Consider the following 15,767-nt stretch of genomic DNA (forward strand, 5'->3'; position numbering starts at 1 on the left):
AAGTGAAAAGTGAAAGTGAAGGCGTTCAGTCGTGTCCAATTCTTAGTGACCCCATGGACTGCAGCCTACCAGGCTCCTCATCCATGGGATTTTCCAGGCAAGAGTACTGGAGTGGGTTACCATTGCCTTCTCCCATAGAATACTAAATTGATAAATAAATACATACTTTATTTTCCCATTAACTTCAATGTTTTAATATGCTCTTGATTTTCATATTTTATTTTAAAAGCAAAAAATGTACACCCCTGGCATTCATTTTATAGAAATTAAATAGCTATGAAATTAACTTGCATACAGAATTTTAAACCTAGGCTTCTCTTACCATGGACCACAGGCTCTAGGAACACAGGCTCAGTAGTCACCACCTAAGTTATCGTAAATGCCTAATTGTTATAATCAGCACCTTACATTTCTAAAGGTTAAAAGTTATAACTATTTTAGCTAAAACTATATTAGAGAGGCAGAGTTCACTAATCTGGGTATATCAAATTAAGCTACAATGAAATACAAGAAGAATAACTTTTTAAAGTGGCATTCCAGCAAACTTCATGTAAAACATACATTCAAATTATGATACCTCAAAGTCAGAAGGGAATAAAATATACCTAACTGTACAAGTTAAATACAATAATAAGATCAAGAATTTGAGTTAAAATTTATCAGGAAAATACCAAAAGATCAAAAGATTTTTGACAGAACAAAAATGACTAAAAAGAAAATAAAAGAAGTGACCTGATAAATACTTGTTCAATTTTAGGAACTCAGTATGAAGAATAAGACACATTTCTTTACAATTTAAAAAATGTCCAGCTTGGATCATCTTTTGATGTTTGTTCGTCTCGCTGTTTTGCTCACGAGCTTCAGGCTGCGTGTCTCTGGCTGGCTAGCTGGCAGCGATGGTCTTTTCTGCTCTCACAGGCTCTTTGGGTCTACAGTAGTCCCAGGGCCGGCGATTCTCAGTGAACCCATAAAGTTTCCTAAGTGCCACTCGAGCAGCTTCTTCTTCTGCAACCAGTACTGTCTCCCCAGGGCCTTCTGCAATCAGCTTTTTATCACTAGGAAAAAAATGCAACAATAGCCTGAAATTACATGGTGCATCATAAAACAAAGCACACAGATCAGTTTTCCCTGGTCTAATTTTGGCAGCAATATTCACCAAAACTATCAGAAATATTGGGCCTTTTCTTTTCTTTCTACCAGCAGTGTATCAACTGCTGATGAAGGATGCGTTTAAGGCTTGCCAATCTGATAAGCAAGAGCATCTCATTTTTGCTTTGCACTTCAATTAAAACTAAAGATGAAACATCTTACAAGTCACCATCAATTTTCTCCTTTGCAATGTCTTCCACTGCTTTTATACCTACAAAGCCCTACATCATATAAAATCAGAAAAATATTTACCTAAATTTTAAAAGTCATTATAAATATTCACACTTTACACTTAACACTTCTATCCACCTGGAATCAACCTGAGGCAGGTCAACTGTTACTAAGATACCTAAAAGTTCTCAGCATGGGCTGACTTATTTTGATGGACAACATTCAGTTTCTTTTTCAGTTCTAGGCTCAGTTGAAGGGTTACGAGTGTGGACTGGGGTTAAATCTCTATTACAAGTCAAATTTTTTCTAAAGAAATATTTAGATTAGCAGGATACTCCATGAGATTTCTATACTGAATGGTTGGTTAACAAAAGCTACTATTAGCAAACCACAGATTATCTACCTTCCCCTAAGGATGACCAGTGGGAAAGGAAGTAGTGACTAGATCACCAAGGGAATGAGGTTTTCAAAAAATCTTTTAATGCAATTCCAGGTTTATTAAAGAATTGTGAAAAGTCAGTTTTTAAGACTTCTGATCAATATTAGGAAGATTAAAATTTTACTAACCAGTATAAGCCAACAAAATACACAGGCAAAGCTGTGGTGCTTCCAGACTGCCTAGTGAGTCTAGATTCAGGAAGTGAAATATTCCTTTTCTTCAGTTCTTGTACCAGTAGCCCCATGGGATTTATTATCTTCCAAATCTCAAAGAGTTCTTTTCCCGTCATTTGAGTAATTAAGAAGTCCTGCATGTAAAAACATAATTTATACATTTAAATTAGTATAAGGAAAATAAGGACCATAATTCAAAGTTTACTTTTAACAGAAATTTCAAAATTTAACTCGATTAAGAGGTATGAGTTACTATGTATTGCGTTGACCAAAAAAGTCCATTTGGGTTTTCCATAAGATGTGACAGAATAACCTAAAGAAACTTTTTGGACAACTCAACATGAAATAAGTAAAGTATAAGGATATGTTGTACAGCAAAGGGAATATGCTCCTCAAGGTTTCTTCCTGGAATGACCTTCTTGGGGCAAATGTAACTTCTGTAAAACTTCCCTAACCCTGCTGGAATTAGCGGTCGCCTCTTCTGAGCTCCCGCTATACCTTACAATACCTGAGGGCACTTTCCACATTCCACTCTCTCTGCCTATGAGCTGTGAGCAAAGATCGAAGCCTATTAAACTCTGGTTCCAGTGCTTGGCACAGTGCCTGGCACATAGGAAACAATAACTATTAGGTGAGCAAATGAATGAAATAAGACCATTCAAACCAGTCAGTTCTACTATGGAGAGTGGGTGTGCTCACCACTATACCACCAACACAGTTCTACTATGGGAGATGTCACAGCTCTTGACTGAGAAATAAATATTTGAATTATCTATCTCTATGAGGATCTATAATTGGAACTGTCAACAAAGGCACTCAAATATGGTAAACAAGTATTTCCAAAATGGCCTCATGACTACACTGTGAAAATTTCAAAATGGTGACCAAAAACTGTTTAGACAGTTCTAAGACTCTACATAAGCTATAGTGATCGGGAGAGAATGGAGGTCAAAGGAGGATTTTGTTAGAATTTCTTTAGGAAAAAATATTCAATTGCAGGGGAAAGAGGGGGCAGGTGAGGCTTTCCTTCTGACCTCAAGCCCAGAGGGCTTCAAAGGGTCCCCTGGCCTCTGAATACGAGGCAATGGACATTCCGTCAACTGGCAGTCAACACATACTCCTGCTTAAGGCAACAGTCTGGCAGAAGTTAGCTGCAGTAATGGGGCCGAAGTCCGCACCTGATGTCGGGTATAAAAAATCCTTAAGACCTGAGGTGGAATTCACAGCAGGGATGTCATTTTGAAAGGAAACCTATCCAGAAAACTGGAAGCTGACTGCACATGAAGGTACATGGTTGTAAGGTTCCAGCTGGGAACAAAATGCTCACTAGTGTCTGTTTTAAACAGTGAGCAGACTCAGGAAGCACTAAACCGGCTTTTAGCCGTCAAGTCAGGTAAACACCTTCTGCTTTCCTTTCCTATATTTCCCTCAGCTCCATCTCCAGAGGTGTCAGTTAACATACCTGCTTCCGTAAGACAGACAGACAGATAAGTCCTGGCTGGGAAGTTGGAAGGGAGACCTTACCTATGAATGAAGTCTGAGAGCTGGTTAATGCGAGTATCCTTCTTGATCAAAACGATCAGATCAACTTAGTGTCAAAACTAAATACATAGATTCCAAATGTAAGGGATACTGGTTTAAAACACCTGATTTCAAAGGCCTGAATCAAGACTCTTTTTGTGACTTAAAGTGATTGCCTGGACTATCCATTATGTAAGAAAAGACCAAAAACTCACGTTTTCATCCTAAAGCAAAGAATAAAACTTCTCTCAATTGACAACTTCTAAAAAGACAGTGGAGTTAAATCACACCATTAAGTATTTTAATTAGGCAAGCTACGGGCTAACAAGGAAGTAGGTGTACATAATGCAAGTCTTACTTGCTCAGTTGTGTCTGACTCTTTGTAGCCCCATGGACTGTATCCCGCCAGGCTCCTCTATCCATGGGATTTTCCAGTCAAGAATACTGGAGTGGGTAGTCATGCTGATCCAGGGATCAAACCTGGGTCTCTCGCATGGCAAGGGGATTCTTTACCATCTGAGCCACCAGCAAAGCCCATAACAGGGACTCAGAAATCCAAGACTGTATCACTCAGAAGAGCAGAAAAACAGTTGGTACTTAAGCAAGGAGCTCTCAAGCCACACTACACCTTCCAGCCATGTCCTTTGGTCTCTTTCACTCACTAAACACCTGAGTGTCTATTGTGCAGGCATTACCCTTGTCCCTTAGGATGTAAAGCTAAAAACATGGCTTGCAGTCCTGCCATGAGGTGAACATTAAATTTAATATTTAATTCACCTCTGATGTTGTCCTCAATAATAAGAGACAACTGGAATAATAATGATACTATCATAAAAAGCTTTTTTTTAGAAAAGGCAGAGGAACCAGAGATCACATTGCCAACATCTGTTGGATCATTAAAGAAGCAAGAGAGTTCCAGAAAAACATCTCCTTCTGTTTTATTGACTATGCGAAAGCCTTTGACTGTGTGGATCACAACAAACTCAAAAATTCTTAAAGAGACGGGAATACCAGACCACCTAACCTGCCTCTTGAGAAATCTGTGGTCAGGAAGCAACAGTTAAAACTGGACATGGAACAAGAAACTGATTCCAAATAGGAAAAGGAGTACGTCAAGGCTGTATATCGTCACCCTGCTTATTTAATTTACATGCAGAGTATATCATGTGAAATGCCGGGCTGGATGAACTACAAGCTAGAATCAAGATTGCAGGGAGAAGTATCAATAATCTCAGATATGCCGATGACACCACTCTAATGCCAGAAATCGAAGAGGAACTAAAGAGCCTCTTGATGAAAAGGTGAGTGAAAAAGCTGGTCTGAGGCTCAACATTCAGAAATCTAGGATCATAGCATCTGGTCCCATCACTTCATGGCAAATAGATGGGGAGACAGTGGAAACAGTGACAATTTTTTTTGGCTCCAAAATCACTGCCAATGGTGACTGCAGCCATGAAATTAAAAGATGCTTGCTCCTTGGAAGAAAAGTTATGAAGAACCTAGACAGCATATTAAAAAGAGACAAGACTTTGGCTACAAAGGTCCGTCTAGTCAAGGCTATGGTTTTTCCAATAGTAATGTATGGATGTGAGAGCTGGACTATAAAGAAAGCTGAGGGCAAAAGAATTGATGTTTTTGAACTGTGGTGTTGGAGAAGACTCTTGAGGGTCCCTTGGACTGCAAGGAGATCCAACCAGTCCATCCTAAAGGAGAGACCAGTCCTGGTTGTTCATTAGAAGGACTGAATGCTGAAGCTGAAACTCCAATACTTTGGCCACCTGATGCAAAGAACTGACTCCTTGGAAAAGACTCTGATGATGGGAAAGACTGAAGGCAGGAGGAGAAGGGGATGACAGAGGATGAGATGGCTGGATAGCATCACCAACTCAATGGACACAAGTTTGAGTAAACTCTGGGAGTTGATGATGGACAGGGAGGCCTGGCATGCTGCAGTCCATGGAGTCTCAAAGAGTCGGACATGTCTGAGTGACTGAACTGAACTGATAAAAAGCTTTAGGTCTTTCTCAGTTTGGATCAGGAGAAAAATTCACATGTAACCTGCCAAGGTCATAGCACAAAGAAGTAAAGTACAAAAAATTTTTCTTTCTACCTCAAGCATGTTCTAGCATGTGCAACTAACAATCACCTACCCTGATGAAGAGTGCAGTCCTCTCGGGTCCGCTGCTCTGTAGCAAGGCTCCAATTACAGCAAAAAAAGTCTGCCGTAACACAGCTGGGGGGACAGGGAAGTCGGCGCTCAGCGTCAGCTGCTCCACCGCTAAGTTTCTGGCCACGTGACACACCACGTCCTCACTGGTGAGATAGTCAACCAGACTTTTAGTGCCTTCCGTGGGCAAGTCTGGGAACGCATCCTCAAAAAACTGTGTCAGGCATGTCTGTGAAAAAGATGTCCCTTGTTCAGAGAGTTCTTGATTATCTTTGAGGTTCAGAAGAACAGCTTCCTTCTCTATTCCGAGTTTTTGGCGTTTGGCCTCCTCGCTTTTAATATAGCAGCTATTAACAAATGCAGTTTTGAGAAGATCTAACGAAAACGTTTCCTGTAACCGAGGGCCAAATGCTTGTATTTCAGCATGGTAATCCCAGTTTGGTTTCTCCGAACTGAAAATGTAAAATAGAAGACAGTAAGACACAGTAAAGAGAACAAGATGTTACTGTGATGCAAACATTTCTCATTGTGATGCAATTTTCTTTAATCATACAAAGAAAATTTTAAAAGATTGAGCTTCATTTTAACTCCAGAATCTGATTTTCTAAAAATTGAAACTTATGTGAGATGATTACTTGTGGCCCTTTGCTGGATCAATTGTCCCTCTGAGACAATTGCCACATCAAAGCAGTTCATCAACAGAGACTAAAACCTTATCCTCACTTTTAGGTTCTACTGTTATAACCACAGAACTATGCTTTATACTTACACATGAGATACAAATTACAATTTCACATGTTCAAGTCATAAACACTAAATACATTATATTTATCTTGTATTTTAAGATTTGAAAGCATTCATTGAAAATTAGCAATAAAATCTAGCATCAATATTTTAAGTAGGTTAAAACTTCACAATCATTCTCAAGAACGACTAAAAGGTCTTTTTAAAACTAAAGACAATAAACCAAAAATAAAACTCTCAAGTAAAAAAGGGCTGCAAAACATAAAGATCTGGGTTGTAAGTCATTTAAATATATATAATCTATATAATATATAAAGTTTTAACAACTATAAAAGCCTAAAACGACTAACTTCACTATAACCAAATGTAGATTAACAAGGAACACTCTTTTATTATTTTTAGGAAAAAACTTAATATGCTGTGTTGAAAAAATATAGGACTACGAACATATATATTCCTACCACGTGTATAAACTAGATCGGCTTTTTTGGGGGGGAGGGCAATATTAAAGTAGCTATCAATTTTCATACTAAATTTCCAAAGGAGCAGTAACTTTAAAGTTATTCGGTGTTACATCGGTTGTAATAGCAACAGTAACTCAAACACCCATCAAACGGAGCCATTAAAGAGTGAGGTGCATTTATTTGTACGGCCACGACTACACGTCAAAGAAACATTATTATTAAAAAGATGCAAAACCTCATGTATAGGGGGCTCTTTTCTGGAGTTATAGAAAGATCTGAGGGTCTTCCTACCAGACTTTCCAGTAGCAGAACAAGATTAATTATGGCAAAAACCTAAAGCCAAACTGTTTGCTTTCCTCTGGACAGCGGACTTGTGACTGTGTACTTTTTTTTCTTTCTTTCTTGCCCTATAGCGCAATGCTGTTGTGTGCTTTCCTCCCTCTTGTCCGGACCCAAGGAATTCTGAGGCCGCAATACAACGCAGGGGCTAAGACACACAAGCCCGGGTAAAGGTTACCCTCCAGCCGGCCTTATTTCTCACAAGTCTCAGTCTACAGGACTCCAAATGGGAGTCCCAAGAGCGTCGGGGGCAGCCACGCGCCCAACTCCTCAGCAGAAATGCATTCCCTTGGCCTCCGCCACGCGTCCACGACCCGCGGGTGTCTCTATCGCACAACTAGGGTCAAGCCAGGAGCAAACGAGCGATGAGCAGCCCTAACCGCCACCCGGTCGAATCCGTGGGTGAGCGCGCCCCGGCTCCACGACCGCCACCCCTAACCTCTTCCCCGGTTGACTCCTACCGGCGCACTGGCGGCGGCGGGCACCGGAGCAGGCGCCACCGCTCTAACTCCTTCTGAAACCGCAAAGCGGCGCGGAATCCCTTCTTCACTCCCCGAACCGGCGGGGCGAGAGTGGGGCCGGCCGTTGTCAAGAGGCAACGGGGACCTCGCAGCAGCAACCTCGTCAGGCCGGAAGCCATTGCACCGGAGAAAGCAATGAAGGGCGGAAGGAGGAAAGCCGGAGCAGTGTCGTGGTCACACAGTTCCCCCGGAAACCGGGAGACGCGGGAGAGGCGGGGGCTGAGCCAGCGCCCTGTGGGTGGAGGCCAGTGGGGGTGTTTTAGCGGGCATGCGCAAACGTTGGGTTTGGTTTTGTTTTGTTTTCTCTCAGTTCAGTCCAGTGGCTCAGTCGTATCTGGCTCTTTGCCGTCCCACCATCTCATCCTCTGTCGTCCCCTTCTCCTGCTGCCTTCGATCTTTTCCAGCATCAGGGTCTTTTCCAATGAGTCGGTTCTTCACATAAGGTGGCCAAAGTCTTGAAGCTTCAGTGTCAGCATCAGTCCTTCCAATGAATATTGCTTTCTTACCAAACTATTAATCTATTTTTTAAACTTAATATTAAGTCACCAAAAAAGACTGTCTGAATCCTCAAATTTTGAACTGCCCACAAAACACGTAGATGTTGAAAGAGCACCTCTTGCTGTGATCTCTCTACCTGTTAATGGCATCCCCCATAGTCACCCAGCTTGGACTCCTATGTCTTCAGTTGTTCCTGTTTCCACAAATACCCTCTTTTGTCCATGTGGCAAGTCTTCTTTCAGTTTATTTCCACAGGAGCTATCTGATGGCTAGCCTACTCCTCTCCTAGGTTATTGTAGTCAGCCTCCATTGTAATCAATCTTCTTCCTTCCTTTCTTCCTGGACACATCTCACTCACATTCACCTCCCTGAAAACTGGTTCATAACAACATACAGGAGGTGGTGACCAAAACCATCCCAAAGCATGCTACGACTTAGCTCAAGAATCTTCAGTGTTAGGATCTGGCAAAGATTCTCCTTGACCAAACTTCAGTCTGGCTTCTCTAAGCCCTCTTCTCAACAAGGCTTCCACCTCAGGCTCCAGTCTGCCCCCTTGACAGGCCTGCATCACAGTTTCAACAAGAAAGCTAAGTCAGTTTAGAGAGGCTCCCCTCACCTGATGTCTGACAATCCTTGGTATCTTATCAAATTCATAAACCTTACTATCCTCCAGTTATGTCTGATCACCCTGGCCTGCCTTTTGTAAGAATTCTGTCAACTTAGTTGAGCCAGAATCCCTTAGTACGCCTGATGTTTCCTCCTAGTACTTTTCCAGCCACTGACCTCTACCCTAGTCCTTGGCTTTAAATCCCCACTTCAGTTCAGTTTAGTCTCTCAGTTGTATCCAACTCTTTGGGACCCCTTGGACTGCAGCACACCAGGTTTCCCCGTCCATCACCAACTCCTGGAGAGTGCTCAAAGTCATGTCCATCCAGTCGGTGATGCCATCCAGCCATCTCATCCTCTGTTGTTTCCTTTTCCTCCCGCCTTCAATCTTTCTCAGCATCAGGGTCTTTTCCAATGAGTCATTTCTTCGCATCAGGTGGTCAAAGTACTGGAGTTTCAGCTTCAGCATCAGTCCTTCCAATATATATTCAGGACTGATTTCCTTTAGGATGGACTGGTTGGATCTCCTTGCAGTCCAAGGGACTCTCAAGAGTCTTCTCCAATACCACAGTTCAAAAATCACCACTTGTCCGTGTTGTATTGGAAACTGAGCCCAATTCTCTGCTGGGGTCTCTTTTCCCCTGTTTTTAGGGGAATAGTTCCTAAATAGTTCCTAAATAGAATGTTATTAACCTGTCCAGCTCTCATTTTTCTTTGAAAAGTCATACAACTCAGTTCGAATCTCTTAGCTTAACCAATCAAGAGAAAGAATCTGAATGGTTCATTCCTATTTGTAAAAGGGTTCCCTATGGGCAGGGAGAGAAGAAAAGAGGGATTTGATGCATATGGCAAAACAAGCTGATGTATTTCTGGGTGAAGCAAGTTCTCACAGAAGAGGTGAGAGGGGATTGTAATTGAGCTTTGTGTTACACTACATGTGAAATACTGAAAATTCATGGAATATCATTCAAATAAATTGAAGAAAGCACAAGGAACTGTTATTTTTGCAGTATTTCATTAACTGAGAGAAATACTGTAATAAATGATCTACTAATATAGTTGGAGAGAGAAGTATTAAAGAAAATGGGGGGCCACAGTTTTTTGCTTATAGAAAAATGCTCTAGTCACTGACCTTTCCTGATTTCCAAAGAGTAATTACTAATTAGGGGACTGAGGGAACACAGAAACAAAGGAAAAGCAGCTAGCAAGAAAAGTAATAATAGCTTAAACAATAGTTCAGCGATAACAGTCCTCGCTCCTCCTCAAGGGAGAGTCTAGCAATCTGATACATATCTTTGAGTTGTTTTGCAGAAACTAAGACCCCCCCCCGCCCCCCCGCCACCCAGGTGGAGAATGGTGACTATACGCTGACCAAAAGCACGCTTACCCTAGACCAGTCAGAACCAGAAGGTTGACGATTAAAATTTCTAAACATAACCCATCACCACCAAGCAACCAGAAGAAAGTCATGAGTTGCAGCCCTTACCCAAATGTTGCCTTTAAAACCTTCCCTGAAAGCCATTCTGGGAGTTGGCTCTTTTGAGCATGAGCTGCCTGTTCTCCTTGCTTCTCTTACTCAGTTGCTTGGTCTTTTTTTTTTTTTTTCTTTCTTTTACGACCCCACATACTGTAGCCCACCAGCCTCCTCTATCCATGGAATTCTCCAGGCAAGAATACTGGAGTGGGTAGCCATTCCCTTTTTGAGGGGAATCTTCTCTACCCAGAGATCAAACCTGGGTCTCCTGTGTTGCAGGGAGATTCTTTTCTGTTTGAGCCATCAGGGAAGCCACCCTGCAAATAAATACTGACTTTCCTTCACTACAGTGTGGTGTCAGTAGCTTTGCTGTGCTTTGGGCTAATAGATCCAAATTCAGTTCAGCAACATTTATGCGCACATTTATGCTCCACAGATACTAGCTGTGAGCATCCAGCCAGCTCCCAGCAACACCCAAGTCTGGCTGACAGTACCAGGCCAACTCCTAGAAGTCAAGGGCTGCTTTTCTCTTTCTCATAGCTTTGTGACCTTAAACAAGTGATTCGACTTCTCCATGGTTCAGTTTTCTCATTTTCAAAGTGAGACTGGGAGCGCACTTACCTCTTCACCTCTTAAATTGTTATCTGGATGAAGATAACCCATGTCAAAAAGTTATGGTTTTCCAGTAGTCATGTATGGATGTGAGAGTTGGACTATAAAGAAAGCTGAGGTCAAAGAATTAATGCTTTTAAACTGTGGTATTGGAGGAGACTCTTGAGAGTCCCTTGAACTGCAAGATCAAACCAGTCAATCCTAAATGAAATCAGTCCTGACTATTCATTGGAAAGACTGATGCTGAAGTTGAAGCTCCAATACTTTGGCCACCTGATGCGAAGAGCTGCCTCGTTGGAAAAGACCCTGATGTTGGGAAACATTGAAGGCAAGAGGAGAAGGGGACGACAGAAGATGAGATAGTTGGATGGCATCACCGACTCAATGGACATGAGTTTGAGCAATCTCCGGGAGTTGGTGATGGACAGGGAAGGCTGGCGTGCTGCAGTCCATGGGGTCGCAAAGAGTCGTACACGACTGAGTGACTGAACTGATTGAACTCAATAAAGATTTTAGGATCGTGCTTGGTATACAGTCACCACTCAGTGAGTGCCTTTCAAAGATTCTAAATTGCATTCATTTTTCGCACTTTAACATGTCTGGAATGGAAGTGTGGTCCAAACAAAGGCTTCTTAGAATGGATACAGTATAGTATTGTTATTTTCGATAGGTTCTATTTTAAGGGACAATTCCTTTTCACCGCCAACTGCTCAATCCATTCCTGGACCCACGAGTTTCCTTTTCGAACTTTGTAACCTCCCCCACTTCTCAGGCGACCCCTTTACAGGCCTCTCTCCTAGCCACGTAATTTTTAGCTGCGCGGCTTCCTCAGCCAATACGGTAGACGGCGGAAGGACTCGGGAGCTTACGGCGGCGCGGCACCCACGCGGCCGAGGGAGCCGGAGCGAAACCCAACTGGTCCCCGCCCGCCCGCAGTCAGCTGATGGGCCGCCCGTCGCGGAGACCGCCGCCGCCGCTCGAACATGGCGGCCGAGATCCACTCCAGGCCGCAGAGCAGCCGCCCGGTGCTGCTGAGCAAGATCGAGGGGCACCAGGACACCGTCACGGCCGCGCTGCTCATCCCCAAGGAGGACGGAGTGATCACGGCCAGCGAAGACAGGTAGGGCCGGCGGCTGCTCCGAGGCGGGGCCGAGGCGCGACGAGGGCGGCCCGGATTCCATCAGCGCCCGGGTGTGGGGGCCGTGGGGGTCGCCGGCCTCGGCCCTCTCCGCGTGGGGGCGTCTACGGCCCCCGGGTCCCGCGGCCCGTCGGCCCCCGCCAGCCCGTCTGGGTCGCCGGGAACCCCTCCCTCGAGTTCCCGCCCGTGGGGTTCCTCTAGTCTCGTCCCGCCGCCGCGCTTCTCTGGTCCCAGACCCCGGTCCGTGCTTCGCACTTCCCGGCCCGGGACACCTGTCCTAACCCCCGGCCACTGCGCTCCCCCAGCCCGAGACCCTCATCCCCGCCACGCCCCTCTGGTCCGAGACCCCCCATGGTATGCCCTTCGAGCCCGGGACCCCCGCTTCCCCCAACTCTCCTTTGCCCAGAGCTGGAAGCGTCCCCTCCGCGGTCCGTTCCAGGCCGCCTTCTCTGGGAGCCAGGACTGGCCTCCGGTTCCCGCGGGACCGGGTGCCAAGGATCCCCTTCTTGCAACAAACCTCCCGCGGCTTCAGCACTTTCTGCCCTATGCTGGGGTTTACACCTCTCATTGGGCGCTCACCAGGTCTCTAGATCAGTTATTTTTTCCACAGCTCTTAGAACCACCTGAATTGTTATTTACAAAACAATGTGTCCCCCCCCCCCCCAAAAGTGACTCACTTAAGAAAATACTCTAAGAATAATAAAAAATGCTGTTATTTTTTTTTTTTTTTAAAAAACATTTATTTATATGGCTGTGTCAGGTCCAGACGCAACAGGACCTTAGTTGCATCATGTAGGATCTTTCTTGTGGTCCATTGATTCTCTAGTTGTGGCACAGGCTTAGTTGCTACACAGCATGTGGCATCTTCCCAGACCAGGGATTGAACCTGTGTCCCCTGCATTGTAAGACAGATTCTTAACCACTGGACCACCAGGGAAGTCCCAAAATGCTGTTATTTTTAAAGAAATTTGATATTTCCACTGTTAATGGAAAACCAATTATCCCTTGCCATAAAAAATTGATGGCTAAAATGTTCATCTCTGTGCACCTAAAGTCAGCTCTGTCTTGTTAACAGGGCGTCTTGCCAATCATACTTTGGGAAACACTGATCCGATGCGATTTTCTCCTTCTCCTCAAGAGGAAACTGGGTTTCGTGGAGAGGCACAGAAATACACCCCGAGATTCCCCAGTCCAGCATTCTGGTCTTTCCAGGGTTTTGTGATTGGATGGGAGAGAGATTGTTTGTGTTGTAACTTTAGCGTTTTGTAAACCCTTGAAAGTTTCAAAGGTTAGTGGCTTTACTGTGGGAATTTGGAGGAAATGACTGATGTTTTTGAGAGAAACTGTTTGCTTGTTGCAGTGAGTGTTAAACGGTGATCCTGCAAAAGTGGAAAGTCTTTCTGGAAGAAGGAAGGTTCTGCTGTTTTGTTAAAGTGGGAGGCACAGTACAGCCTTTGGTCATCTAGTTTTTGTAGTCGGTAGTTTTGAGGGCCTGCTCCCACTGAGAAGAGGAAACCTGAAACCCCCGGCGCCTTTTTGACCTTTGTATTTTGCTTTTGAGTGAGTTTGTTGTGAGCAGGCAATTGAGGAGTAGCAGACCGCAAACCAGGTGCAGAGTGATTGGTTAAACCTGGATGTGGGTGTGTCATCGGGAAGGAGTAGGAGACTGGGGTACCTGAGCCACAGGCAGAAATTGTTCCTGTTCAGTTGCTAATAAGTCTCATGTCCTCTCAGGGAGAAGAGGGGACTGTTGAAAAAAAGACAAAGGACAGAATAATGATATTTGCATGATATAGACATAGATCGAGACATCACTTTATACAAGTTAGCTGTCTTTGTTCAGTAAAATATTTTAGTCATGACTCATGTGTGTTGGGTAAATTGCTGAGTATTTGTGATTACTGGCCAGGAGCAGTGTTGATCAATGTTTTATGGAAAGTGATTACTTAACTGCTCTGGGACTGAAGTGTTCCGGGAGACACTTTCATGGGGCACAGCAGGGTCCTGGCAGACTACTGGACCGGGTGGGGGTTGGGGCCTCGGGTTTCTAATTTGTGTTTCAGGCCCACGGAACTTCCTGGGAGGAGGACACTCTTTGTAGCAGGTTCTACACTTTATGAGATTTATGAAAGCACATGGCTATGAGGTTTTTGTTGTTGTTGGATGTGGTGGTTTGTTTTTACGTTGTCATAGGTCTGTGTCATATTCTTCAATCGCTTGTTTATTCACTCATTTATCGATTCAGAAACAATCTCCTTCTTGAGGGCCAGGCCCTAGACAGAACAAGGAGCAAAAGTCATAGCACTTGCCCTTATGTAACTTCTGATTCATTATTTTATGGCCCCCAACCTGATAGAACCAGCCAGGGAATAGAACACTGACCACCGTTTATCATCAAACAAGCATTTATTGGGCACTTACTGTGTGCCAGGCCCATCTTAGATCTGTGGGTAGGAAACACGGACGCTGAAACTTCTGCTCCCAAAGGGCTGGGTGGTGTGGTGAAGGGATGGCCCTGTGCTCTCCACTCCCTGGGTGCTGGGGAGACAGAAGGGAAGGAGGGTCCTTGGGTGAGCGCTGGGTTTCAAGAAAAGCCTCCTGGAGGAGATATCACTGGTGAAAGGAGTGGTCTCTCTGACCCTGGTCCAGGCAGAGGGAAAGGACAGGAGGGAATCGCAGGCGGTACAGAACCATGGTTATTTCTAGATGCCCAGAGCAGAAAGTGTACTGAGAGCTGGAAGGCCCAGTGTCCCGTTATAGAAGGATCTTCCTTGTGTGCCACTGTTAAGATTTGGACTTCAGTTTGCGAGCACCTGGGGACCATCAAAGATTTTAGAGCAAGCAAATGACACCATCAGAATGTGTACTTGAAATCTTTCTTTTTTTCAAAATATTTATTCGTTTACTTGGCACGAGGGGGTCTTAGGTGCATCATGTGTGTGCTTGATCACACTGTCATGTCTGACTCTTTGTGACCTCATGGGCTGTAGCCTGCCTGGCCCCTTTGTTCCTGGGATTGTCCAGGTAAGAATATTGGAGTGGGTTGCCATTTCCTCCTCCAGAAAATCTTCGCGACCTAGGGATCTAACCTGCATCTCTTGCTTCTCCTGCATTGGCAGGCGGATTCTTTACCACTGCACCACCTGGAAGATCCCTGTAGCCTGTGAGTTCTTTTTAGTTGTGGCATGTGGGATCTAGCTCCCTGACCGGGGATCCAACCCAGGACCTCTGTATTGGGAGTGTGGACCATCAGGGAAGTCCCCCAGAATTTGTGCTTTAAAAATAGCAATAGTTAACCTTTCAAAAGTCCCCTCCCTCTTTCAGTACAGAATTGGACCAATGTATGTAACTGCATCCAGTCCTCACATCTGCCTGTGAGATGGGTTCAGTCACTTTCTCTTATCGACAGTTCCAAAATTGAAGGTATTGTAAAAGTCAGAGGTGTTTTTGTTTGTTTTTGTGAATTAGGCCTGAAAACTCATTGGTGCTAAAACGACCTCTGTAGATGAGAGTATTTGTAATCTTTATTTATCCCACGTGGCATGAGTATTCATTTGTTTTACTGCAGAGACATCAATGCATTTTATTGTGGGTCCCACGGGGACTTTTATGGAACATAGTGTAGGTGTAATGGGCATTTGGCCATTTAGAAAACTGGGGCGCAAGGGGCACTGAAGTAATTATTAACGCCCAAGGTCACATTGCCAGTAAATGAAAGGAGTGAGATTTGAACCCAGGTCTGACTCTGAGG

The 15,767-nt window shown here is 44.2% G+C and overlaps 2 protein-coding genes across 3 annotated transcripts in view; one reads left to right on the top strand and one right to left on the bottom strand.

Moving 5' to 3' along the window:
* Window positions 1–190: 190 nt before the first annotated feature.
* On the bottom strand, window positions 191–7,834 carry MRPL44 (mitochondrial ribosomal protein L44). The gene is made up of 4 exons (XM_065930460.1): window positions 7,629–7,834; window positions 5,604–6,072; window positions 1,888–2,066; window positions 191–1,055 (listed from the first exon to the last, which is right to left on the bottom strand). Exons 1-4 carry the CDS (start codon window positions 7,805–7,807, stop codon window positions 884–886), a joined length of 999 nt encoding a protein of 332 aa, XP_065786532.1. The 5' UTR covers window positions 7,808–7,834; the 3' UTR covers window positions 191–883.
* A 3,957-nt stretch (window positions 7,835–11,791) lies between these two features.
* Window positions 11,792–15,767, top strand: part of WDFY1 (WD repeat and FYVE domain containing 1) — a 60,044-nt gene continuing 56,068 nt past the window's right edge. The window contains exon 1 of one of the 2 annotated variants that reach the window (XM_065930461.1): window positions 11,792–11,998. In XM_065930461.1, coding sequence (XP_065786533.1) covers window positions 11,862–11,998 — 137 coding nt within the window. In that variant the 5' untranslated portion in view covers window positions 11,792–11,861. The remainder of the gene's footprint in view (window positions 11,999–15,767) is intronic. The other variant, XM_065930462.1, reaches the window with a different exon arrangement.

The sequence above is a fragment of the Muntiacus reevesi genome, chromosome 3 (genome assembly GCF_963930625.1).
Source record: "Muntiacus reevesi chromosome 3, mMunRee1.1, whole genome shotgun sequence".
Classification (NCBI taxonomy): Eukaryota; Metazoa; Chordata; class Mammalia; order Artiodactyla; family Cervidae; genus Muntiacus; species Muntiacus reevesi.

Excerpts from the sequence above, each read along its gene's own strand:
- MRPL44 (XM_065930460.1), bottom strand. The coding sequence starts at position 7,807 with ATGGCTTCCGGCCTGACGAGGTTGCTGCTGCGAGGTCCCCGTTGCCTC. Across the intron at positions 6,073-7,628 it reads CCGCCGCCGCCAGTGCGCCG|TTCGGAGAAACCAAACTGGG; the intron begins GTAGGAGTCAAC and ends TTACATTTTCAG. Across the intron at positions 2,067-5,603 it reads GGACTGCACTCTTCATCAGG|GACTTCTTAATTACTCAAAT; the intron begins GTAGGTGATTGT and ends TTTTACATGCAG.